Source organism: Heloderma suspectum, chromosome 3, assembly GCF_057233095.1.
Source record: "Heloderma suspectum isolate Gila_16-S chromosome 3, 16-S_ref, whole genome shotgun sequence".
Lineage (NCBI taxonomy): Eukaryota > Metazoa > Chordata > Lepidosauria > Squamata > Helodermatidae > Heloderma > Heloderma suspectum.
This window is the reverse complement of record NC_139460.1, coordinates 246,119,647-246,145,479: the sequence shown is the minus strand read 5'-3', so window position 1 is coordinate 246,145,479 and position 25,833 is coordinate 246,119,647. Positions and strand designations below refer to the sequence as shown.

The 25,833-nt window shown below is 44.0% G+C and overlaps 1 protein-coding gene across 1 annotated transcript in view; it reads right to left on the bottom strand.

Moving 5' to 3' along the window:
* The window catches only part of SHTN1 (shootin 1), a 152,144-nt gene that overhangs the window by 108,505 nt on the left and 17,806 nt on the right, over positions 1 to 25,833 (bottom strand). Inside the window, exon 2 of the mRNA XM_084841960.1 lies at positions 22,550 to 22,602. Within this exon, the coding sequence (XP_084698086.1) occupies positions 22,550 to 22,602 (53 nt within the window). The remainder of the gene's footprint in view (positions 1 to 22,549; positions 22,603 to 25,833) is intronic.

Genomic DNA, 25,833 nt, shown 5'->3' with positions numbered 1-25,833 from the left:
GAACGACTGAACAACAACCTGCTTTTACTTTTTAAACTCCAGTACAAAAAGTACCAAACTTTGAATGGCAAGAAACATAACCAGCATCAGCAATTATGAACAGAGCAGAGCATGCACATCTAAATGGCCTGGTTTCCCTTGCAATAAACATGATCTTTTCCCGAATGCTGCTTTCATTTTTAATGCAAGAAACTCTGGCCATTTAAACATGCATGGTCTGTTCGCCACTGCCGGCTGGGGATAATGGGAATTGCAGTCCAACACATCTGGAAAGCTGCTGTATATGTATTTTGCCATTGTATAGTATGAATTGGCCCTGAGGTCCATATTGAAAACATGTCATGAGAAAATGATGGCCCATCTCCCTATCCAATTAACATGCTTAGTATAATTTCCATATGAACACAGAGAACAGCCATGTTGTGCCACTCCCTTCTTTTGTGTTGTTATCCATGCAGTTTCAAGGACAAGACAAGAAAGGGCAGGCTAGATTTTGTAAAAGGTTATCAAGTAATTGAGAATTTCATTTGCATGACCCGGTGCACTGTGCAGCTCATGCCCTCTGCTTGTAATTGCAATTCCTGGGTTAAACAACCCAGGAATTGCCACTATGAGGTGCAAACTGACTTCAGGGGGGAAATTATGATTCTTCAACTTACATATTCTCCAAGAAAGTGAAAAGAAATCACTGACTATTGGAGAAAGTTCTCACATATTAAACTTCCATGGAATTTTATTGGCTCCAATTGTTCATAAATATCAGCAGTCTTCATGAGACAGGCTCAGAAAATATGCTTAAGGATAGTCAGGCACGTATAATCCCAAATTGTTCAAGATAAATTATTAGATGGTAAATGCAAGTGTCACCTTCATGGATCACTGCCTTGTTGTGGCGAAGGGGCTTGCGTAACTCAGTGAAGCCATAAGCTATGCCATGCAGGGCCACCCAAGACGGACAGGTCATGGCAGAGAGTTCTGACAAAATGTGGTCCACTGGAGAAGGAAATGGCAACCCACTCCAGTATTCTTGCCAAGAAAACCCCATGGAACGTATCACAAGGCTAAAAGAGATGACGCTGGAAGATGAGCCCCTCAGGTCGGAAGGTGTCCAATATACTACTGGGGAAGAGCAGAGGGTATTTCCAAGTAGTGCCAGAAAGAGTGAAGCGGCTGGGCCAAAGCCGAAAGGACACTCAGCTGTGGATGTGTCTGGTGGTGAAAAGAAAATCCGAGGCTGTAAAGAACAATATTGTTTAGGAACCTGGAATGTCAGATCAATGAATCAGGGTAAGCTGGAGGTGGTCAAACATGAGATGGCAAGATTGAACATCGACATCTTGGGAATCAGTGAACTAAAATGGACAGGCATGGGTGAATTTAATTCAGGTGACCATCATATCTACTACTGTGGGCAAGAATCCCTTAGAAGAAATGGAGTAGCACTCCTAGTCAACAAAAGGGTGGGAAAAGCAGTACTGGGGTACAATCTTAAAAATGATAGAATGATCTCAGTACGAATCCAAGGCAAACCATTCAACATCACAGTAATTCAAGTCTATGCCCCAACCACTGATGCCGAAGAAGCTGAGGTTGATCAGTTCTATGAAGACCTACAACACCTTCTAGAACTAACACCAAAAAAAGATGTCCTTTTCATCACAGGGGATTGGAATGCTAAAGTAGGAAGTCAAGAAATTACTGGGATAACAGGCAGGCATGGCCTTGGTGTACAAAATGAAGCAGGACAAAAGCTAATAGAGTTTTGCCAAGAGAACATGCTGATCATAGCAAACACTCTTTTCCAACAGCACAAGAGACGACTCTACACATGGACATCACCAGATGGTCAATATCAAAATCAGATTGATGATGTCCTTTGCAGCCAAAGATGGAGAAGCTCTATACAGTCAGTCAAAACAAGACCTGGAGCTGACTGTGGCTCAGATCATGAGCTGCTTCTTGCAAAATTTCGGCTTAAATTGAAGAAAGTAGGGAAAACCACTAAACCATTCACGTATGACCTAAATCATATCCCTTATGAATATACAGTAGAGGTGAGGAATAGATTTCAGGAATTAGACCTGATAGACAGAGTGCCTGAGGAACTATGGACGGAGGTCCATAACATTGTTCAGGAGGCAGCAACTCAATCCATCCCAAAGAAAAAGAAATGCAAGAAAGCAAAGTGGCTGTCTGATGAGGCTTTACAAGTAGCTGAGGAAAGAAGGGAAGCGAAAAGCAAGGGAGAAAGGGGAAGATATATCCAACTGAATGCAGAGTTCCAGAGAATAGCAAGGAGAGACAGGAAGGCCTTCTTAAATCAACAGTGCAAAGAAATCAAGGAAAACAACAGAATGGGAAAGACTAGAGATCTCTTCAAGAAAATCGGAGATCTCAAGGGAACGTTTTGTGCAAAGACGGGCATGATAAAGGAAAAAGAAGGCAGGGACCTAACAGATGCAGATGAGATTAAGAAGAGGTGGAAAGAATACACAGAAGAACTATACAGGAAAGATCTGAATGTCCCTGATAGCCATGATAGTGCGGTCACTGAACTTGAGCCGGACATCCTAGAGAGTGAAGTCAAGTGGGCCTTAGGAAGCATTACTAACAACAAAGCTAGTGGAGATGACAGTATTCCAGCTAAGCTATTTAAAATCCTAAAAGATGATGCTGTTAAAGTGCTGCACTCAATATGCCAACAAATTTGGAACACTCAACAATGGCCACAAGACTGGAAAGGGTCAGTTTACATTCCAATCCCAAAGAAGGGCAACGCCAAAGAGTGTTCAAGCTACCGCACAATTGCGCTCATTTCACATGCCAGCAAGGTGATGCTCAAAATCCTACAAGCTAGGCTTCAGCAGTATGCGAACCGAGAACTACCGGAAGTACAAGCTGGGTTTAGAAGAGGCAGAGGAACTAGAGATCAAATCGCCAACATTCGCTGGATCATGGAGAAAGCAAGAGAATGCCAGAAAAACGTCTATTTCTGCTTCATTGACTACGCTAAAGCCTTTGATTGTGTGGATCCCAACAAAATGTGGCAAATTCTTAAAGTGATGGGAGTACCAGACCACCTTACCTGTCTCCTGAGAAACCTGTATGAGGGTCAAGAAGCAACAGTAAGAACCAGACATGGAACAACCGAGTGGTTCAAAATTGGGAAAGGAGTACGACAAGGCTGCATATTGTCACCCTGCTTATTTAACTTATATGCAGAGTACATCATGAGAAATGCCGGGTTGGATGAATCACAGGTCGGAATTAAGATTGTTGGGAGAATTATCAACAACCTCCGATATGCAGACGATACCACCCTAATGGCAGAAAGCGAAGAGGATCTAAAGAGCCTCTTGTTGAGGGTGAAAGAGGAGAGTGCAAAAGCTGGTTTGAAACTCAACATTAAAAAAACTAAGATCATGGCATCCGGCCCCATCACTTCCTGGCATATAGAAGGGGAAGAAATGGAAGCAGTGACAGATTTTACTTTCTTGGGCTCCAAGATCACCGCAGACGGTGACTGTAGCCATGAAGTTAAAAGACGCTTGCTCCTTGGGAGAAAAGCTATGGCAAACCTAGACAGCATAGTAAGAAGCAGAGACATCACCTTGCCGACAAAGGTCCGTCTAATCAAAGCTATGGTTTTCCCAGTAGTAATGTATGGCTGTGAGAGCTGGACTATAAGGAAGGCTGAGCGCCGAAGAATTGATGCTTTCGAACTGTGGTGCTGGAGAAGACTCTTACGAATCCCCTGGACTGCAAGGAGGTCAAATCAGTCCATCCTAAAGGAAATCAACCCTGAGTGCTCATTGGAAGGACAGATAATGAAGCTGAAGCTCCAATATTTTGGCCACCTAATGCGAAGAGAAAACTCCCTGGAAAAGACCCTGATGCTGGGAAAGACTGAAGGCAAAAGGAGAAGGGGACGGCAGAGGATGAGATGGCTAGATAGCATCACGGATGCAATGAATATGAACTTGAGTATGCTCCGGGAGAGAGCGCAGGACAGGAAGGCCTGGCGTGCTATGGTCCATGGGGTCACGAAGAGTCGGACACGACTGAACGACTGAACAACAACCTGCTTTTACTTTTTAAACTCCAGTACAAAAAGTACCAAACTTTGAATGGCAAGAAACATAACCAGCATCAGCAATTATGAACAGAGCAGAGCATGCACATCTAAATGGCCTGGTTTCCCTTGCAATAAACATGATCTTTTCCCGAATGCTGCTTTCATTTTTAATGCAAGAAACTCTGGCCATTTAAACATGCATGGTCTGTTCGCCACTGCCGGCTGGGGATAATGGGAATTGCAGTCCAACACATCTGGAAAGCTGCTGTATATGTATTTTGCCATTGTATAGTATGAATTGGCCCTGAGGTCCATATTGAAAACATGTCATGAGAAAATGATGGCCCATCTCCCTATCCAATTAACATGCTTAGTATAATTTCCATATGAACACAGAGAACAGCCATGTTGTGCCACTCCCTTCTTTTGTGTTGTTATCCATGCAGTTTCAAGGACAAGACAAGAAAGGGCAGGCTAGATTTTGTAAAAGGTTATCAAGTAATTGAGAATTTCATTTGCATGACCCGGTGCACTGTGCAGCTCATGCCCTCTGCTTGTAATTGCAATTCCTGGGTTAAACAACCCAGGAATTGCCACTATGAGGTGCAAACTGACTTCAGGGGGGAAATTATGATTCTTCAACTTACATATTCTCCAAGAAAGTGAAAAGAAATCACTGACTATTGGAGAAAGTTCTCACATATTAAACTTCCATGGAATTTTATTGGCTCCAATTGTTCATAAATATCAGCAGTCTTCATGAGACAGGCTCAGAAAATATGCTTAAGGATAGTCAGGCACGTATAATCCCAAATTGTTCAAGATAAATTATTAGATGGTAAATGCAAGTGTCACCTTCATGGATCACTGCCTTGTTGTGGCGAAGGGGCTTGCGTAACTCAGTGAAGCCATAAGCTATGCCATGCAGGGCCACCCAAGACGGACAGGTCATGGCAGAGAGTTCTGACAAAATGTGGTCCACTGGAGAAGGAAATGGCAACCCACTCCAGTATTCTTGCCAAGAAAACCCCATGGAACGTATCACAAGGCTAAAAGAGATGACGCTGGAAGATGAGCCCCTCAGGTCGGAAGGTGTCCAATATACTACTGGGGAAGAGCAGAGGGTATTTCCAAGTAGTGCCAGAAAGAGTGAAGCGGCTGGGCCAAAGCCGAAAGGACACTCAGCTGTGGATGTGTCTGGTGGTGAAAAGAAAATCCGAGGCTGTAAAGAACAATATTGTTTAGGAACCTGGAATGTCAGATCAATGAATCAGGGTAAGCTGGAGGTGGTCAAACATGAGATGGCAAGATTGAACATCGACATCTTGGGAATCAGTGAACTAAAATGGACAGGCATGGGTGAATTTAATTCAGGTGACCATCATATCTACTACTGTGGGCAAGAATCCCTTAGAAGAAATGGAGTAGCACTCCTAGTCAACAAAAGGGTGGGAAAAGCAGTACTGGGGTACAATCTTAAAAATGATAGAATGATCTCAGTACGAATCCAAGGCAAACCATTCAACATCACAGTAATTCAAGTCTATGCCCCAACCACTGATGCCGAAGAAGCTGAGGTTGATCAGTTCTATGAAGACCTACAACACCTTCTAGAACTAACACCAAAAAAAGATGTCCTTTTCATCATAGGGGATTGGAATGCTAAAGTAGGAAGTCAAGAAATTACTGGGATAACAGGCAGGCATGGCCTTGGTGTACAAAATGAAGCAGGACAAAAGCTAATAGAGTTTTGCCAAGAGAACATGCTGATCATAGCAAACACTCTTTTCCAACAGCACAAGAGACGACTCTACACATGGACATCACCAGATGGTCAATATCAAAATCAGATTGATGATGTCCTTTGCAGCCAAAGATGGAGAAGCTCTATACAGTCAGTCAAAACAAGACCTGGAGCTGACTGTGGCTCAGATCATGAGCTGCTTCTTGCAAAATTTCGGCTTAAATTGAAGAAAGTAGGGAAAACCACTAAACCATTCACGTATGACCTAAATCATATCCCTTATGAATATACAGTAGAGGTGAGGAATAGATTTCAGGAATTAGACCTGATAGACAGAGTGCCTGAGGAACTATGGACGGAGGTCCATAACATTGTTCAGGAGGCAGCAACTCAATCCATCCCAAAGAAAAAGAAATGCAAGAAAGCAAAGTGGCTGTCTGATGAGGCTTTACAAGTAGCTGAGGAAAGAAGGGAAGCGAAAAGCAAGGGAGAAAGGGGAAGATATATCCAACTGAATGCAGAGTTCCAGAGAATAGCAAGGAGAGACAGGAAGGCCTTCTTAAATCAACAGTGCAAAGAAATCAAGGAAAACAACAGAATGGGAAAGACTAGAGATCTCTTCAAGAAAATCGGAGATCTCAAGGGAACGTTTTGTGCAAAGACGGGCATGATAAAGGAAAAAGAAGGCAGGGACCTAACAGATGCAGATGAGATTAAGAAGAGGTGGAAAGAATACACAGAAGAACTATACAGGAAAGATCTGAATGTCCCTGATAGCCATGATAGTGCGGTCACTGAACTTGAGCCGGACATCCTAGAGAGTGAAGTCAAGTGGGCCTTAGGAAGCATTACTAACAACAAAGCTAGTGGAGATGACAGTATTCCAGCTAAGCTATTTAAAATCCTAAAAGATGATGCTGTTAAAGTGCTGCACTCAATATGCCAACAAATTTGGAACACTCAACAATGGCCACAAGACTGGAAAGGGTCAGTTTACATTCCAATCCCAAAGAAGGGCAACGCCAAAGAGTGTTCAAGCTACCGCACAATTGCGCTCATTTCACATGCCAGCAAGGTGATGCTCAAAATCCTACAAGCTAGGCTTCAGCAGTATGCGAACCGAGAACTACCGGAAGTACAAGCTGGGTTTAGAAGAGGCAGAGGAACTAGAGATCAAATCGCCAACATTCGCTGGATCATGGAGAAAGCAAGAGAATGCCAGAAAAACGTCTATTTCTGCTTCATTGACTACGCTAAAGCCTTTGATTGTGTGGATCCCAACAAAATGTGGCAAATTCTTAAAGTGATGGGAGTACCAGACCACCTTACCTGTCTCCTGAGAAACCTGTATGAGGGTCAAGAAGCAACAGTAAGAACCAGACATGGAACAACCGAGTGGTTCAAAATTGGGAAAGGAGTACAACAAGGCTGCATATTGTCACCCTGCTTATTTAACTTATATGCAGAGTACATCATGAGAAATGCCGGGTTGGATGAATCACAGGTCGGAATTAAGATTGTTGGGAGAATTATCAACAACCTCCGATATGCAGACGATACCACCCTAATGGCAGAAAGCGAAGAGGATCTAAAGAGCCTCTTGTTGAGGGTGAAAGAGGAGAGTGCAAAAGCTGGTTTGAAACTCAACATTAAAAAAACTAAGATCATGGCATCCGGCCCCATCTCTTCCTGGCATATAGAAGGGGAAGAAATGGAAGCAGTGACAGATTTTACTTTCTTGGGCTCCAAGATCACCGCAGACGGTGACTGTAGCCATGAAGTTAAAAGACGCTTGCTCCTTGGGAGAAAAGCTATGGCAAACCTAGACAGCATAGTAAGAAACAGAGACATCACCTTGCCGACAAAGGTCCGTCTAATCAAAGCTATGGTTTTCCCAGTAGTAATGTATGGCTGTGAGAGCTGGACTATAAGGAAGGCTGAGCGCCGAAGAATTGATGCTTTCGAACTGTGGTGCTGGAGAAGACTCTTACGAGTCCCCTGGACTGCAAGGAGGTCAAATCAGTCCATCCTAAAGGAAATCAACCCTGAGTGCTCCTTGGAAGGACAGATACTGAAACTGAAGCTGAAATATTTTGGCCACCTAATGCGAAGAGAAATCTCTCTGGAAAAGACCCTGATGCTGGGAAAGACTGAAGGCAAAAGGAGAAGGGGATGGCAGAGGATGAGATGGCTAGATAGCATCACCGATGCAATGAATATGAACTTGAGCACGCTCCGGGAGAGAGCGGAGGACAGGAAGGCCTGGCGTGCTATGGTCCATGGGGTCACGAAGAGTCGGACACGACTGAACGACTGAACAACAACAAAATGAAAGTGTTAAGCTTAACAAGAACAAGTCACAGATAGAGGCTTTGTTACATTTTAAACCGCTTACTAAACTTTGAATACTGTACGCCTAGGAATTATTACAGTTTTATACAAAGGGCAGATCATGTCCAAGCTGGATCTGGAATAGGGATGGACAAATATGTCAGTTTCGGTTTCTATCAGTTTTGCGTTTTTCCAATCTTAAATTTGTTCTGTCAGTTTCTACAGCAGTTTGCAATTTTCAAAAAATACTTTTAAAGGAGGGTATCCAATTAACTCCTCCCACCAACTTAACGGCTTCCAACAGTGGAATGGGGAGAGGGGCAAATCCCTTTCTCCCTGCAACTCCTATGCACCCTCAAAATCTTCTCCAGAGGGCTGGGGTACCATCCAGAATCCAACTTAACGGCTTCCAACAGTGGAATGAGGAGAGAGGCAAATCCCTTTCTCCCTGCAATTCCTATGCACCCTCAAAATCTTCTCCAGAGGGTTGGGGTACCATCCAGAAGCCAACTTAACGGCTTCCAACAGTGGAATGGGGAGAGGGGCAAATCCCTTTCTCCCTGCAACTCCTATGCACCCTCAAAATCTTCTCCAGAGGGTTGGGGTACCATCCAGAATCCAGAAGCCAACTTAACGGCTTCCAACAGTGGAATGGGGAGAGGGGCAAATCCCTTTCTCCCTGCAACTCCTATGTACCCTCAAAATCTTCTCCAGAGGGTTGGGGTACCATCCAGAATAGATTTGGAGGTTGCAGGGAGGAGAAGAGATAGGGAAGTCCCATCTGAAGTCTGCTTGCTCAACACTGGATTTCACCCAGTATCTACAGGCAAGTTTGTATGCATTTTTGCACACATTTTTGCAAGTAGTTTTCTGTCATACAAGCAGTTTTGTATGCTATTTTTTTAACTGGAGAACTCCACTGCAAATTCGGAGAATTGCAAATATCAAAGAATAACTGGATTTCAATTTGGGCATTGACGTGGCAGATTTCACCCCTCCCCTCTAATCTAGGTGCCATCTTGGCAGCATGTGTGCCAGTGCTTCCGGAAGCGACAATCATAAACACGCGAGGACCTTAGGAACTTTAAGGAACAACTGGAGGTATGTATATTATGCTATCTGCGCGTATTTCTTGCTACAGCTCAAGGGTGCTGCCATGACCTCAGCCAGAGTTCATGGACTGCATTATATTGCCAAACCTGCATTACTGCAATTTACCCTTTTTTAAAAAAGGAAAGGGAAAAAAAACCCTCTGGCCATGATCCTGATATCACTTACAGACCTGGTTTGCACAACACAAACAACCCACGGTGGGTTGTCACCCTTGTTTGTTTCAGGGGTGGCTTGTTGTGATGTCTGAACTTGGCACAGTTTCCTTAACAAACCACACACAAGCCACCCTGGGAACCCATGGATTGTTGTTGGGTGGTTCAGGGTGGCTTGTTTTCAGAGTGGCTTGCCGTGATGTGTAAACCAGGCACAATGGCTTGTGGGAAAGGGCTACAGAGCCACCTGGCAAGAGCAGTGAAAAACTCGGTTGCTCTTCATGATCTTGCTAATGATATCCCCTCTCTATTACATCTTGAAATGACACTAGTCAATTTACTCCCCGACTCCTAGACAGCGACACTGGGGGGTTGTGTTGCTGAGGTTGTGCTGCAAAGACCCATGGGATATGTGCTGGGGGCAGGCAGAAGAACTAAGGGGGAAACAAGCCACAGGAAGCCACAGGGCACCTAATCCTCTGTCAGGAGTAACGTGGGATAGTGAGTAAACAACCAACCCAGCACAGTTTATTTTCAGGGTGCCTTATCATGATGTGGGATGTCCATAGCCTTACTTTGAAATTGGTCTAGGGCTTATTTCCACTATCAGGGATGCTTGTAGCTTTTTCAGAGCTGGTTGATGTATGACTGTAGTTAAAGCAATCTTTGCCTACTCAGACAAATTCCTGGGTGATTCAGTCCTCCCCTTTCTTCCCATCTCAGGTTATTAGTAATCACAAAGAACTTTACATTACACCCACCTTAGCAGGCAATCACCCTGCTATTGTTTAAATGACACATCTGTTTCATCCAGAGATTAACTAAATCAAGAACCACTAATTGTTCCAGGGCATCTCACCTTTTATTTCAATCCACTTCATCATCTGACTGAACCCTTGAACAAGTAAACAAATCAGAGAGTAGAGCTGCATTATCACCTTCTCTGGAAATGTGAGGAGGGGAACCAGGCCCGCTATCCCCACCCCTGACTTCCACACATTTAGCAGAAGGTGGGAATGGGGCTTATAAGCAAGTACAGCTGTAAGCACACTGAAATCCCATTCTCACCTTCTGCTCAATTACTGTGTTGTTGTTGTTTTATATTATATTTATATAGTACCACATAGGTACTTATGGGTTTACAATCTGAAATAGATATGGAAAAAGAAGAAGGAAGGGGAGAATATGTGATTATTTAAGTGACATAGCCTAGTGGGGGCAGGACCAGCAGACATGCAGATGTTGAGGGTGGGGCCAGTGGGTGTGAGATCAACATTGGGGGGCCCTGCTTGAGTGCCCACCTGTCAAAGCAATTAGGCTGGCGGGCACAAGGAATAGGGCGTTCTTGATAGTGGGCCCCTGCTTGTGCAATTCTGTTCCAATTGATGCCCACCAGGCCCCATCTGTACAAGCATTCAAGCAGGCCCTAAAGACTTGCTTGCATTTACTTTGGTCTATAACTGAGTCAAGACTTGATTGGATGCTATTGTATATATGATGGTATTGGGATTTAATTGTTAATTTGGATTTTATTATTTTTATCATTGTTTTATTGGGTTTAGTGGCTTTATTGGGTTTAGTGGTAAATTTTCTATGCCTCATTGGGAGGGTTTTCCGTAGGAGGCTTATCAATCTTTTAAATTAAATTTAAAAAATACAATAAATTATGTATTAGATTCATTCACATAGAGAAGGAGAGAACTGGGCTTAAGGGTCAAATGAGACTGGATGGAGGAGATCCACGATCAGGATCTACCATGGTTTCTTAAAAGTTATGAGTAGCCATAATGGAAGGAGGTTGAATTGGATCAAGGCCATGGTGCTGGTGGAGGAGGAGGAACATGCCATCCCCATTTCCCCAATCTAAATCAACCCACCTATTTGCTATTGCTATTTGCCTTGCGGCAGGAAATCCACAGGTATCTGTATTCTTTCCCCCACAGGGCAAATAACAGTTCCAGGGGGAAATTTAGATTAGGATAAAAGAAGGGAGCTTACCCTGGTTGGCCAGCTGGTTGGCTACTGTGTGAACAGAATGCTGGACTAGATCCAGCATGGCTCTTCTTATGTACTTACCCTCCCTGCACCAGTGTCACAGTCTCAGTTTGACTTAGCCCATGTCTCCTTCTAACATTAAAAGAAACCAAACCTAGGGAGTTCCTGACCACTGATCTGCCATGTCTCACCTATTTGTGCCCTGAAGCTTGTCATGCCATTGTTATCCCAAGATAACGATCACATACTTAACCTTAGCTATAATTTTGACCTAATGAAGTCCAAATTCAATTGAAATTTCAGGATCGCAGCCTGCATATTCATTTACAGAAATAAAACACAGTAAGACGCAACTGTGGGAGAGACTCGAATTAAAACATCTCATTCAAAAAACAGACAAGACTTGCATGACAATGGAGTTAAAAAACAAAACACCTTTATATCTTAGAATGCAAATGAATGGTCAAGGCCATCAAATCCAGAGATGCCAGCTGCCCTACCTCCAACATAGTATTTTTCCCCTCAATTTTAAGTCACACGCACAAAAACATCCACACAAAGCCAAACCCTTTTGAGTATGACAAAAAAAAAAAAAAAACACAGAGAGAGATTCTGTATATTTATGTCAGTGATTCATATCGATTAGGCTTGGAGGCTTGAATACATAGTTTTGCTGTAAATCAATAGTGTGTTGTATTTTACTTAATGGGAAGAGGACTGTAAAAAAAAAAAATTAAGTACTCCTCTACAGCTTTTTTCTATCATCAATAGAAATCAATGGTTTCTATTAACAATAAGGTTTATCAAAACAGATATGTAACAAGCAAAAAACAAAATTAGATGTAACTATTAGATGTAACTATTACTCTTGATTCCCTTAGAATTTGTCTCAATGCAGATTTCAATGCCACTGATTTCTTAACGATTGTTAAGACATCGGTACCTGGCTGCAGGCATACCCTCCCCATCTTTCCTCTGTCACAAATTCTCCCAACGTTCCCTTATCAGCCTTAACCATCGAGCTGTATGACTCTTTCTCTTGAGACAACAGTCCTTCCATTTGGTATTCAGGACATTGAAAGCACTACACCATGAAAATCAAATATAGTGCAAATATGGATCACCCTAAAGATTTAGCATTTCTCTATATCCTGGGAATATTTTTGAAATGCACCTGTGCTCATTTTATTTCCATGTCGTGTCACAGTGATGCACAGAAGGAGCTTCACAATATAATGAGTAATGTTAAATATTTATCTGCAAGCCAGGAATGCTTCCAAGATGCATGCTCAACACTGTATACTTAATTAAAGGTTTTGTGTTTTGTTTGTATTGTATAAGAGGCAACCTGCAAAGGAAGACAGTTGCATCTTGAACTTCGTAGCTCTATTAAAGTATCCAAGCAAGATCTCACATGGGTCCTCCCACCCTTCCAAATATGGCAAATAGGTATATGACAACATAATCCTACGCATGTTTACTCAGAAGTAAATCCCTCTGAACACAGTTGGACTTACTCCCTAGTAAGTGTGCTTAGGACTGCAGCTTTAAGTTTAGAATTAAAATTAATTCTAATTTGCCCGCTACAGATTGCTCAGCCCACATTGATGAAGTACTTAGCGGCCTGCAAATTACTAGATTCTGCTCATGGCAAAATGTGTTAGATGACCTGTTCACTTCCAAACAAAGCAGCCACAACAGGCCCAAGAAGAAAACTGGCCAGGATGTGTGTGCACACACTGACTTTTGCATAAATGCCACTCAGGATTAGGGTATAACATCCATAATAATCTATTCGCACAGGAGCCCTAATCTAAATAGCACCTAATGGTGTTTCTGATAGTTTGACATTACCGTGTAAATACGGAAGTAGCTTTACTACGGATATCTCTGCAAACATATAGTGAGAGGAGACCTGAGTTTCTTTTCTGAACTAAGTAGGGGCAAAGTCTGCTATATAGTTACAAGGGATTTAGAGTAGAAATTTTCCCTCCTCTCATAAAAGACTGAACCAGAAGGTACACATTTTGTGACACTCAGGGAAGGTATATGCCAATGGGGCTTACTTCTGAATAGACATGTAGAAGATTGCACTGTTAAACCATTTGTGTATCCTTCCCACTGGCATGTATCTAAGAGCAAACCAAGAGCTGTGGTAGATTCACACCAAAGGTCCGTCTAGTCCAGCATTCTGTTCCTACAATGGCCAACCAGAAGCCTGTGCAAAGTCTGTAGACCATGAGTGCTACTCCTCCTGCTCATGTTCCCCAGTAGTATACAGAGGCATACTACTTCTAATCCTGGAGTTAATATATACCTATCAAGACATAGTATATATAGTCATCATGACTATATATCATGACCCTAGGTGTCACATGTAGCTTGAGTAGCCATCTTGAGCAGGGATGTCATGTAGACTAGACTTTTAATTGAGTCTCAGGGCCAAACTATATATTGCGAAGAACATGCTATTAAAAAACAAAACATCCTTTAAACAGGAAACTTCTAGTTTGAAGAAAAGCAGCCAGAGGCCCCAATCTGGAACATATTCCTGATCCAAATTGGAGTCCTGCACTGGTTTCCTGCTGAAAATTGCTCTCTTGACTGCACTTTAAGGCCCTCAAAGATGCTCTGTACTGCAAATAGCAGCTCTGAGCCGAATAGCTAAAGAATGTGTGCAATTTTCAGCAGGAAATTGATGTAGGGACCCAATCTGGATTATGAGCACATTCCAGATCAGGGACCCACAGCTACTTTTCCTTCAAAATAAAAGTGGCCAAATTAAGCACATTTTTTAAAAATAGCGTTTTTATTGCAACATGTGGTTTGGCCCTCTGATATCAGAAGAAATTTCATCATGAAAAGTTATATGCAGGTAATATTTGCAGCTTAAAGTTTAAGGGTGCAATCCTATGCACGCTTAGAAAAAAGTCCTACAACTTCCAGCATTCCTCAGCCAGGCATAACCCACAGCTTGTCATGTCATGCAAAGCCGGCAAGAGTGGACTGTAGCATGGTCAATAAGCGACCCACAGCCCATGGCTTGTTTTAGGGTTGTGGGTAGTTTGTTAACCACAGCAACAGCCCACCCTTGCTGGGTTTGTATGACATGACAAGCCACGGCACACCCCTGCTACAGCTTGCATATGCAAAATGGCTGCCAGCACATATCACAGAGCTTCATGGGTGAATTAACCCACAGTGGCTTGTTGTGACTTGCGAACAGGTCCAAAGGTTCAATTCAGACATTACACCACACCGTGGTTTTGTGCTAACCATAATTAAGAGTCCCACCATGGTTTCAACATCCAGGTGCACAACAGGCAAACCAAGTTTTACAGCAAGGGTGGGCAACTTGTTGCCTTCTAGATGTTTTGGCCTACAACTTCCACCAGGCCTAGCCAGCATAGCCAAAGGTGAAGATGATGGAAGTTATAGACCAAAACATCTGGAGACCACAAGTTGCCCACCTCCTCTGGTTTAGGGAAACTTGCCTGCATTTGTTTTCCTTCCGCTCTTCACTGACCTTCATAAGTTCATAAATTCACTCTCATTTCCATAGCAGAGCAGCTTCTTGAGGCAGAGCAACTTCCATGTACATGGTGCAGCAGGCTTCACAGTTTTGCACTGGTTTGTTTATTTGTTTCTGTATTGTATTTTAAATAAATAAATGAATGATGGGGAGGAAGAAGAGAGCTTCCTGCAGCTACTCTCTTATTTGACCACTAAATGGGCCAGGTAAGGTTACCCTTCACCTTGTGAATTCAGACATAACAGCAAACCACAGGTAGCACAAACTGTAGCTTGCAAACTGGTTTCAAACTGTCACTTGTTATTTGGTTTGGCAGCTTCAGGGAAAGCCTGTGTGAACAGATGAATTTTAAGAAGATGTCTGAACACTAGAGCTGTGGGGGTGTCTGTCTAATGTCAGTCAGTAAAGCGTTCCAGAGAGTGGGTGCTGCAACACTAAATGCTCTACTGCAAGTACTCCTGAGGTGAACCTTAGGAGCGTGTGGCACCATCAGAAGTGGTCCAAACACAGAGACTGGGCAGGGCAATATGGGGTGAAGCAGTCCCTAAAGTGACTGCATGGTCTCTCTGACTCTGGGTTCTGCAACGTAAGTATGACAGTTTTCAGTCCTCTCCATCTGGGAGTCAAAGGGTTATTTTTCCCTCTTTAACTCATACTTTAACTCTTGGTTGGAAAGGATGAGCTTCTGTGATGGGAATGGCTTATTTTTTAAGACAAAGCGATGCTGGGCTTAAAGAACTTTGCTCAGTGTTTGGACTTCTTGTTTAAGGCGTTTGCTTGCTTTTGATGCCGCTCTAGTGTCAATTATGAAGTCAATGTCACGGCCCCTCACAGTCAATGTCACGGCCCCTCTCAAGATGTTTCCCTCTTCACCCATTCCTTATCTTTTTAAGATGTTTTAAGGTGTGCTGAAGAGACCGAGAAACCAGACAGCATGTTCCTGGCCACGCCAAAATCACACTACTACCATGCTCCTGAAAGCTGCAATAAACTGTGTAAGCTGGGAGACCCAACCTGATTGAGAAGAAAAGAAGATATTGGAGCAACTGTCTTAAAAAACAATGAGATCTGTGTAGCTGGCTGGCTGACGCTGTCAGTGATGTTACAACTTTAAATTAAGACTGTTTTCCTGTTTGAGACCCCAGCGAAGAAAGCTGACCCGAGTTATTTTTTGCCTGTGCCAAAGCAAGAATTTGGCTGCCCTGTACCTCATCATGTCCTGTTTTGAGCTTGGGATTTACAAATACAAACAAACTGAGAAGCTTGCCTTTGAAGTCCTGCAAATCACCCCACCGCCTCCCCGAAGATTAATGGCTGCCTGAAAAATGCAAGTATAAGGCGATGCCCATCACCCCCCAGCGTCCTGAGTTTCGGCACTCAGTGTTTCAGTGCTTTCGTGTACCAGGTTAAAAGAGAAAAAAAAAGAGTAAGTTTTTAAAATGTCTGTGAGAGAACCTGACAGAAGTAAAATAAAATTTACAGAGGAGTTGCCCAGGTTAAAGCGTCACGGCTAGAGAGCTGAGCTGTGCCGCTCTGTTTAGACAGAGGCCTTGCTAAAAAGTTAAAGGCCCTTGCCTGTCAGAAGGGGCGTAGGGCCACACTTTCCCTTTTTAAACTGATGCAAAAGTGGAGAGCCTTTGCTAGAAACATCTCATCTTCATTGCCCAGAGCCTTCTCTGTTTGCCTCCATCATCATCTGGGCTTTTTAGAGACACTCTGCACATGGACTAAAATTTTAAATTGTCAAAGACTTGCCATGGACAGTGCTGTGAAGCTTCTGATAAACTTGAACTCTCATCGCTGTGGACCGTGTGTCTATGTTTGTAGTCAGCTCAGTGTATAGCAGGCTGAGTTTGATCTATGACTTTTAGATTTCCTTCTGCCAGAACTCATGCAGCATAGAGTTGCCGATGCAAAAATGGTGACCTAGAACTCTTTGCGTGTGTAAGTATGCCCGTCCCTTGATTTTAATGGGCCCTGAGCTTTCAGCCAGAAGAGCAGTATAATTGCTGGATCTGCTCCATCATGCCTTACCATGCAAAAAGTGCTTTCCATTCATTGTGTTAAATTGCAGAAAAAGTTTGTTGTGTATATTTTATGATTTCTTAGATATCATAAAATATATGTGATATTTGCAGATTAGTATTAGTTGCAACTCCAAATGATACTAAGTGTGGTTCCCAATGGATGACAAGGAGAGAAAGACAAAAGCAAGTAGAAAAGAAGGAAATAGAGAAAGTAGCAGACAGATAGAGAAGAGAGAAAAAAAGAAGAAAGAAAAGGCAAGAGGCAAAGAAAAAAAACATTTGTAGAGAAGAAGCGTGGCCATAGTTGCCCCCAGGGTAAATTAAAAGCAGCTGATTGTGCCTGGAGCTTATTACCTGGGGTAAAGTAGCCACAATAATGTAATAGTTCTTTAAGATGAAGAAAATGTAACTAGAAGGAGAAGAAGAGCCTATCCCAAATGTGTGTCATTGGGACTAGTGTAAGGCAGAAAGGTTTAAGTAAGTGAGTTTAACTTAAAAAAGACAAATAAAGAGACAAGGCTGGTGCATGGAGCAGAAAGTTTTATGTAAAAAGTTTGAAACATGATCTGCAATACAGACAGATCAGCAAAGAAAAAGAAAACAAAAGAAAGAGAAAAAATTTGTCTTCCCATACTAATGAATAAAAGTGTTATCAAGCACTTTGGGAAGCGAAGTTGTTTACAGGAAGCTGTGCCTGAGAACCAAACACTTCTAGCCTATGCTGAAAATGCTTGCTAGTGTTGTGTTGCCTCATGGGTAACGTGTATGGTATAAAAACCCATTTAGCCCAATAGCTCGTGGTTCAGAGAAGCTGTCTGATCCAACCATTAAGTACGCCTGTGTGCTGTAAGTTACCCAATAAAGTCTCCTTGTAAGTAACACCCCCCCCCCCGCTGGAATCCCAAAACACAAGTGGGGCTAGAGCACCTCACCCAGTATCAAACCCTGCTGTTAGAAGCCATAAAAGCAGGTATAAAGAAGTCAATTAATATGACCAAAGTGTCTAAAGTGCTGCAAGGTGCCACCGAGGCCCCAGAGCGTACTTAGAGCGTCTTTCAGATGCCTATCGCCGGTACACCCCCCTCAACCCAGAGGCCCAAGAAGACGTAAACGAAAAAAGAAAAGAAGAAGACCCGGCAGAGGCAGAAGATTCTTAAAAAAGAACCAGTATGCCCAGTGTGGACAAGATGGACATTAGTGGCATGAATGCCCAAATAAAATAAATCAAATACAAAAGAGAAAACCAAAGGGGCCAGAATGGGTGAAGAGGGAGACAGCTTGAGAGGGGCCGTGACATTGACTGTGAGGGGCCGTGACTTCATAATTGACACTACAGCAGCATCAAAAGCAAGCAAAAGTTAGCCTTAAACAAGAAGTCCAAACACTGAGCAAAGTTCTTCAAGCCCAGCGTTGCTTTGTCTTAAAAAAATAAGCCATTCCCATCACAGAAGCTCATCCTTTCCAACCAAGAGTTAAAGTATGAGTTAAAGAGGGAAAAATAACCCTTTGACTCCCAGATGGAGAGGACTGAAAACTGTCATACTTTCAACCCCCGCAGCTATGAAAGCAGCTGGAGTTAAACCCTGGATACATTGGACACGAGTCAAGACAGCGAGAGGGGGAGAGTAAACTATGAACAAAAATCCTAAAAATCCTTTGAAAGGATTTCTTTCCTTTTCAAAAATCCTTTAAAAATCATTCTAAAAAAGCAGTAAGAAGACTCAGGCTAGACCTTACTGTGGACACACCGGGAGACTGTCCCCCTGCGTACGGTCAGACCTGCAACTAGAGAATTGAAGAAGGGGACTAGACCCTACTGCAGCTTGCCAGGTAAATAGCTGACCAGCATACGGTCAGATCCCAAAGAAGATCAAACATGCGTGTTGTAGTGTTAGTAGTGCTGCATTGTGTCTCCTTAATAAGGTGCAAAAAGGGGGGTCTGCCCCTAGAAGGAGAAGTTTGTCCCAGTGATTTGCTGATAATTACTGGCTTCACCTGGCTAACATCACGAGAGTAAAACATTTTTGTTTGCCAAGAGGTATACCTGCAAACAGGCTTATTAGCTCTTGCCTAATACCTGTCTGTAGACATCCTGGGAAAATTCAAAAAGATACCATGTTAAGAGTTTATGATGTAAGTTTAACTTATACCCAAAATGCTAATTGGGGCGAGGTTGCAAAGATCCTACCCCCTACAGAGTTCACTCTACGCACCCCCATCGTTGCTGAAACAAATGCTACGTGTGCACGAATGCTTAATTGTCAAAAATTTTTCCAGAAAATATAAAGCTATCCCAGGCTCCCTTCCACTGTAATAAAATTCAAAACATATCTTTTAATGATGTCCACATACTTTTGCCTCATGGATGGCTTTAGACATGTAGTTCCCGCACTTGGTCATTCATTCCTGCCAACTTGTCTAATAACCACCCATGTTGCCTCAGCCGCCAATTGAACTGCTGCCAATTCTTCCCCTGTGGCCCGAGAAAATCCATCGACGGCAGCCTCGAGCACTCCAACTAACTAAAAATTGTAACAGTCATGTGCAGTTATATTCTGACTCAGAAAAATTGGCCTTAACAATGTCACTAGTTGGGGTTCCAGGTTTAGCCTTGGCTGATGGTCTGGAAATCAACCGGTTAGCTTGCAGCTTAGCCAAAAGCATAAATGCCACCTCACGAGCATTGTCATTGTTAAATAAAAAGTTGCGTAATCTAAGAGGTGCAGTTCTAGAAAATAGAGCTGGTATAGATTACCTCTTCCTTCTTCATCATTTAAGTTATGAAACACACCAAAAGCTCTGTTGTTTTAACTTAACTGATAATGGCAATGCTGTAGATAAACAGATCAACAAGCTGCACAATATAGTAGCTAACAAAACAATAAGACAAAACAATTAGCTCAGTTAGTTAACCCCTTGGCTTCCAGATCTTAGCTGGTTTAAAGCATTGTTCATCCTAATTCTACCAGTGTTGTTCATAGAGATACTGTTATGTCTCTGCGTTCCTTGTCTTATGCGCTGTTTAACCAATCTGTTTTATGTCTCAGCTAGTAAAACTGCTGCCCTCTACGCTCTAATAGCCCAACAAGAGGCTAAGTAATATGTATGTCACAAAAAGCTTTGCATAGTTATCAGAAATGCTATAATTGTAATGAAATTATGCATTTAAGGGGGGAATGTAGCAGCCATATCGGGGGTCAGACTAAGTAGCCTCATGCAGTCTCATGCTTCATGTTATTGCTGAGCTCTTTCTCCCTTGAATATATTGTTGTAAGCTGACGAGACACAGGAATTCCTTATCTTGTCAAAGGTCATACAATTGTATATCTTGTTCTCTGCTGTTCTCTTCTGTTCTCTCCTTATCATGGCTACCTTATAACCCAGTTCTTGTATTATAAACAATGGTGCTAGGAGAAGAAATGTTGAGGACTGCAACCCCACGCGGGAGGGGTAGGAGGAGCCGTTTCATGTGTCACAATGTCTATAAAGACAATGTGCTGATGTATTTCGGGGCTTCTGGCTCTTTGGAAATGATTCCAGCCTTAAGCCCGCGCATTAAATAAAGAATCTCTTTTTCCTTCACTCCATGGTCTCTCTGACTCTGGGTTCTGCAACAACTCGGTCCCAAGCTGTTTAGGGCTTTGTATGTTAAAAACAACACCTTGAACTTGGCCCGGTAGCTTATTGGAAGCCAGTGCTATTCTTTTGGCAAGGGTGCAGCTAAGAGGCCCCAGGTAGCAGCCTCAACGCTGCACTCTGCACCACCTGCAGCTTCCACACCAAGGCCAAGAATAGCCCCACATAGAGCACATTACAATAATCCAACCTTGAGATTACTAATGCCTGTACCACCACAGCTAAACACTGCTCCCCTCTCCTCCTTCCATCCCTGCTACCGTGGCAGGAGCAGCAGGGCAGGAGGAGGACGAGAGGCAAGCACCGCTCCCCTCTCATTCTCCTCCTGTCCACCAGCACCATAGCCAGTGCAGTAGTGGGGGTGGGAGCGGTGCTCCCGTCCACTCCTTCCGTCCCACTACTGCAGCGGCAGCGGCAGGACAGGAGGAGGAGGAGAGCAGAGCTCCCCTCTTGCCTTCCTCCTGTCCTGCGTCTGCTGCTGCAGTAGCTGGGATGGGAGGAGGAGAGGGGAGCCCCACTCCACTCTCCTCCTTCCGTCCCCACTACCGTGGCAGGAGCAGTGGGACAGGAGGAGGATGAGAGGGGAGCGCCAATCCCCTCTTGTCCTCCATTTTGCACACAGCATGGTCGTTGTGCACAAGTCTTTCATTCTTCCTCCCGGGATTGGGAGAGGGAATGAAAGGCTTGCGCACATAGCGACCCCAATGTGCACAAAACGGACAACGAGATGGGAATGCTGCTCCCCTCTCCTCCAATTTGCGTGCAGTGACCCACCACTGTGGGCAGCTGGCTCCTTCTCCTCCTCCCGGGTACTGGGAGGAGTCGGAGGAGTCACTTGCACACAGCAGCAGAGTTGTTTTTCACAAAATGGGTGGGTGGTGGGCGGGGACTCTTGTCACCACTACCCGCCACCATTTTGCACAAAAAAAACCTCGGTGCAGTTCCCAAGTTTGAGGAACTTTACCGAGGTTTGGTCTGCCTATGCAGGCTGAGCCAAGTCTATTGCGGGAATCCATCGGGCCCCAAAAGGGCCAAATTGCCCCGTGACACACAACCCTAAGCACCACTTCTTCAGGGGAACCTAACTCCATCCAGAGATGACAACTGACCTATTTCCTGGACCTGTGACCCACCCGCCAACAATGCTTCCTTCTTACCAGGTTCACATTCACTTTATTAGCCTTCATCCAGCCCACCACTGCATGCAAGCCCTGGTCCAAAGCCTGCACAGACATACCTGATTCAGATGTTATAGAGAAATAGAGCTGGGTGTCATCTGCATACTGACAACTTGCTTCAAATCCCTGGGTGACTGCTCCCACAGGCTTCATATCGATGCTGAATAGCACTGGGGATAAAATAGTGCCCTACAGCACCCCAAATAACGAGTGCCAGGGGGACGAAGTGCACAACCCCAATACTACTCTCTGAGAGCAACCCTGTAGATAGAAATGGAACCACTGAAGTACTGTGCCGCTGATACCCATCCCACGAAGCTGATCTAAGAGGATACCATGGTCAACGGTATCAAAAGCCATAGAGAGATTGAGTAAGAGGACCAAGGTTTCAGTCCCTCTCTCAGTAAAGGTCATCCAACAGGGTGGCATGTTTTATTAAACCTAATTATGTCAATTTTACCAGTTAATAATCTATACTTAGAAGCTCCGCCATGTTTTCTCCAGGTAATTCTGACTCCACATACATGACAAAAGAACTAAACAAATTGGCAATATACAAATACATATCAGTATTTTCCACAATCACAGTGGTGCCAAGGTAGCACTATGATTATGGGAAGTAGCTGAAAATACTTTCTCATATGGATAAAATTGGGTGGCCGAAAGGACTATATAAACCTTGGCAAAAAGAAAAAAAATACTCCAGCAAAGTACATAAAAAATCAATGGTCACATAGTACTTTGATATAGGAAAACAAGCACAAACCTCTTCTTTTGTCTTTTTATTTTCTTCTCTGAGATCTTCGTATTCACCAATAGCTACAAAAACAAAAACAAAAAATTATTGTTTCCTTATTAGCACTCTTTGTAAAAATCCAATTAGCTTTTACAAGTTTATAAATGTTACTAAAAAGATCATCTGTAATTCCCCTGGTAATCTTTATAAACTATTCAGAGAGCAATCCTATGGCCCGCTAGACACTGTCTAGCGGGCCGTAGGATATGTTCATTTCTGGGAACCGAGCTCGGATCCCATGCTCTAAGGTTGGTTCCGGGAAAACCGACCTCCCCTCTTGTCTGTGCTGCCTTGGAGGCAGCACGGAGAAGTCCCATCCTCCGTGCTTGCAAGAGGAGTGTGGCGCAACTGAAAAGGGGCAGGGCGGGGGGCGTTCTGGGGTGGGGATAGTGGAGCTGCGCATATAACACATCCAATATGTCGTACGGCAGCTCCCTCTCCCGGTTCCCCACCACCACCATTAGACAGCCGAAAATGGCTGTCTAGCAAAAAATAGCAAGGCAGGAGAGGCACAAAGGGAACAATCCCCCCGCGCCTCTCCTGCCTTGCTTTGGATAGGCGGTCACCTCCAAGGTCAGAGGCGGCTGTCTATGTACTTCGGATTGCACCCTGACTATATCAATCATGATCACAGATATCACCACATCAAAGGGTGGTGCAGGGGGACATTTGTTCCACCCCATGGCTGTTAGCCTGTGGGGTGCCGCAAGGTTCCATCCTGTCCCCCCCACCCATGCTTTTTAACAACTACATGAAACTTCTGGGGAAAGTCATCTGGAGGTTTGGGCTGAAGTGTCACCAGTATGTGGATGATACTCAGCTCTACATCTCATTTCCATCTGCACATCTCAGGGAGGCTGTGGAACTCTCGAACAAGTGTCTGGAGGCTGTTTTAGGGTGGATGAGGGTAAACAAGCTGAAACTTAATCCAGACAAGACAGAGGTAATGCGGGTTGGGAAACCAACTACTCTGGTTGAGGGTTTACAACTGATCTTAGATGGGGTTGCACTCCCCATAAAAGACCAAGTGTGTAGTCTGGGAGTCGTCCTGGCCTCTGCGCTAACTGGGGAAGCCCAGGTGGCTGCAGTGTCCAAGAGTGCATTTCACCACTTTAGGCTGGTACGCCACCTCGGGAGAGGACAGATCTTGCCTCAGTTAACCATACACTAGTGACGTCCAGCTAGACTACTGTAGTACGCTGTACGTGGGGCTGCCTTTGAAGATGGTTCAGAAACTTCCACCAGTGCAGAATGTAGCCACGAGAGTGTCAGTGGGGGGGAGGCAATTTGATCATGTCACACCTATACTGCGCCAGCTGTACTGGTTTCCCATGCGTTTATGCACCCAATTTAAAGTGCTGGTTTTGAGCTTTACATCCTTAAATGGTTTGGAACCAAATTACTTGAAGGAACGCCATCACCCATATCAGCCTGCCTGCGCTTTAAGATCAGCAAAAGAGGCCTAAGAGACCAAACTTACAAGTTAACATTATATTTTTCACTTTTATATGTATGCCAGGCCTGCTATAATACTACTTCACATTTATATAGCACTTTTATTAGTGTTCAGATAGCATCATATACATTATCTGAATAATTCAAAATAAAAGTCATATTAAAATTCTTTTAAAATTTCTGGCTTCTCCAGGAGCATGAACCAAAATGAGGATGTAGATGAAAGCTGAGCATTGGAAAAATGCCTGGTGGCAGGGACAGCAAATAGTACTGGAAAAAAGGAGAGCGCTATCAGAGTCGCACATATTTTTGGAGTTACGAGCATCCTCCATTCCTCAGGTATCCATAATGAAGGGATATCCAGACTGTAGCAACAGTTTAACAAACACTACAGTTTAATAGACATTCCCTTGGCCCAGGGAACGCTGGAAATCAAGTTCTAGGGCTGTGGGGTCTCATATGCTCATGTTTCCACAATTCTTTGGGGAAGTCATGGCAGTGTGCGAGAATGGAAGGAGATGCTTGCTGATTCAGACCAATAATCTGTCTAATCCAGGGGTAGGCAACCTTTTTGGGCTGTGGGCAGATCTGGCAATTTGAGAAACTGTCCTGGGCACCCCAAAATGGCTGCCATGGGAGGTGTGGCAAAGGACAGGTAACCTGCCCAAAAGACTGAGTTCAAGACAAAGGTGGGGTCTGAACCCCAACACACTAAACTTCTCCTTTGAACCCACAGTTTTGAGCACCAACAAAACCCTATTCCAGAGCAATCCCAGCTGCCGGTAGGAAAATGTGTTGTCACTGTTTTAAAGTGGGAGGGGTAGGTCACTTTGGCAGATGCCAATAAAGGTGACCGACGGCATATTAATGCCCACAGACACCATGTTGCCTACCTCTGATCTAATCAAACATCCTTGTCTCCCAGAGCAGCCAATCAGATTCCTCTGGGAAGCCCACAAGCAGGACATGAAACACAACAGCCCTCTCCTGCTGTGGTATCCAAAAACTATTATACTGCCTTGGAACCTGGGAAGTAGCATATAGCTCCAATCCCCTCTGATTGTTTTGGTCGCCCTTTCAGGCACCCTTTGCACCTCCTCAATATTGTTTTTGAGATGTGGCTCTCAGAACTGCAAAGTACAGCTGCACCATCAATGTGCAAGGCATTACAATACTAGCAGTTTTATTTCCTCTCCCTTTCCTAATGACCCCTACCATGGAATTCTCCTCATATAGCCAGGGCTAAAGGACCAAGCAAAGCTTTATGATCAGGGGTTGATTACTGGAATCTTACAGCAATTTATTGTAAACCCGCATAAGCAACTCAAAAATCACTAACAACGTAATATTTTGAGGCCAGCTTCACATGTTATGTTTTGCACTGGGAATAATCAAATGTACATGAACAAGAATATTTATGAATATCTATGAGCCAGTACCTCTAGGAGAAGTAGGAGACGCCTCCATTGAAGAAAGGGGTAGTGCAAGGAAGAGGGAGTGCCTGCTGATGCCTGCTTGCTTCCTGCTGCCACAACTATCATCAACACTGCTCTTTTCCTGTGGACTTCTGCCTGAACAGAGAGCTACAGTGGACTTCTGCCCGGCAGACCACCATTCCCTGCAAGACCAGGCCCCCTGCGTACTGAACTAGCTGAAGCTAACAACCTCCACCTGTCCCCTTCTTGGAAGGAGATATATAAGCTGGCTGGCTGAGGTGGCGGGCCGCCACTGGCAGGGGCGACACCAAAGGGGGCACTCCTTTGGGGACTGATGAGGGCACCACCCCTCCTTGAGCAACT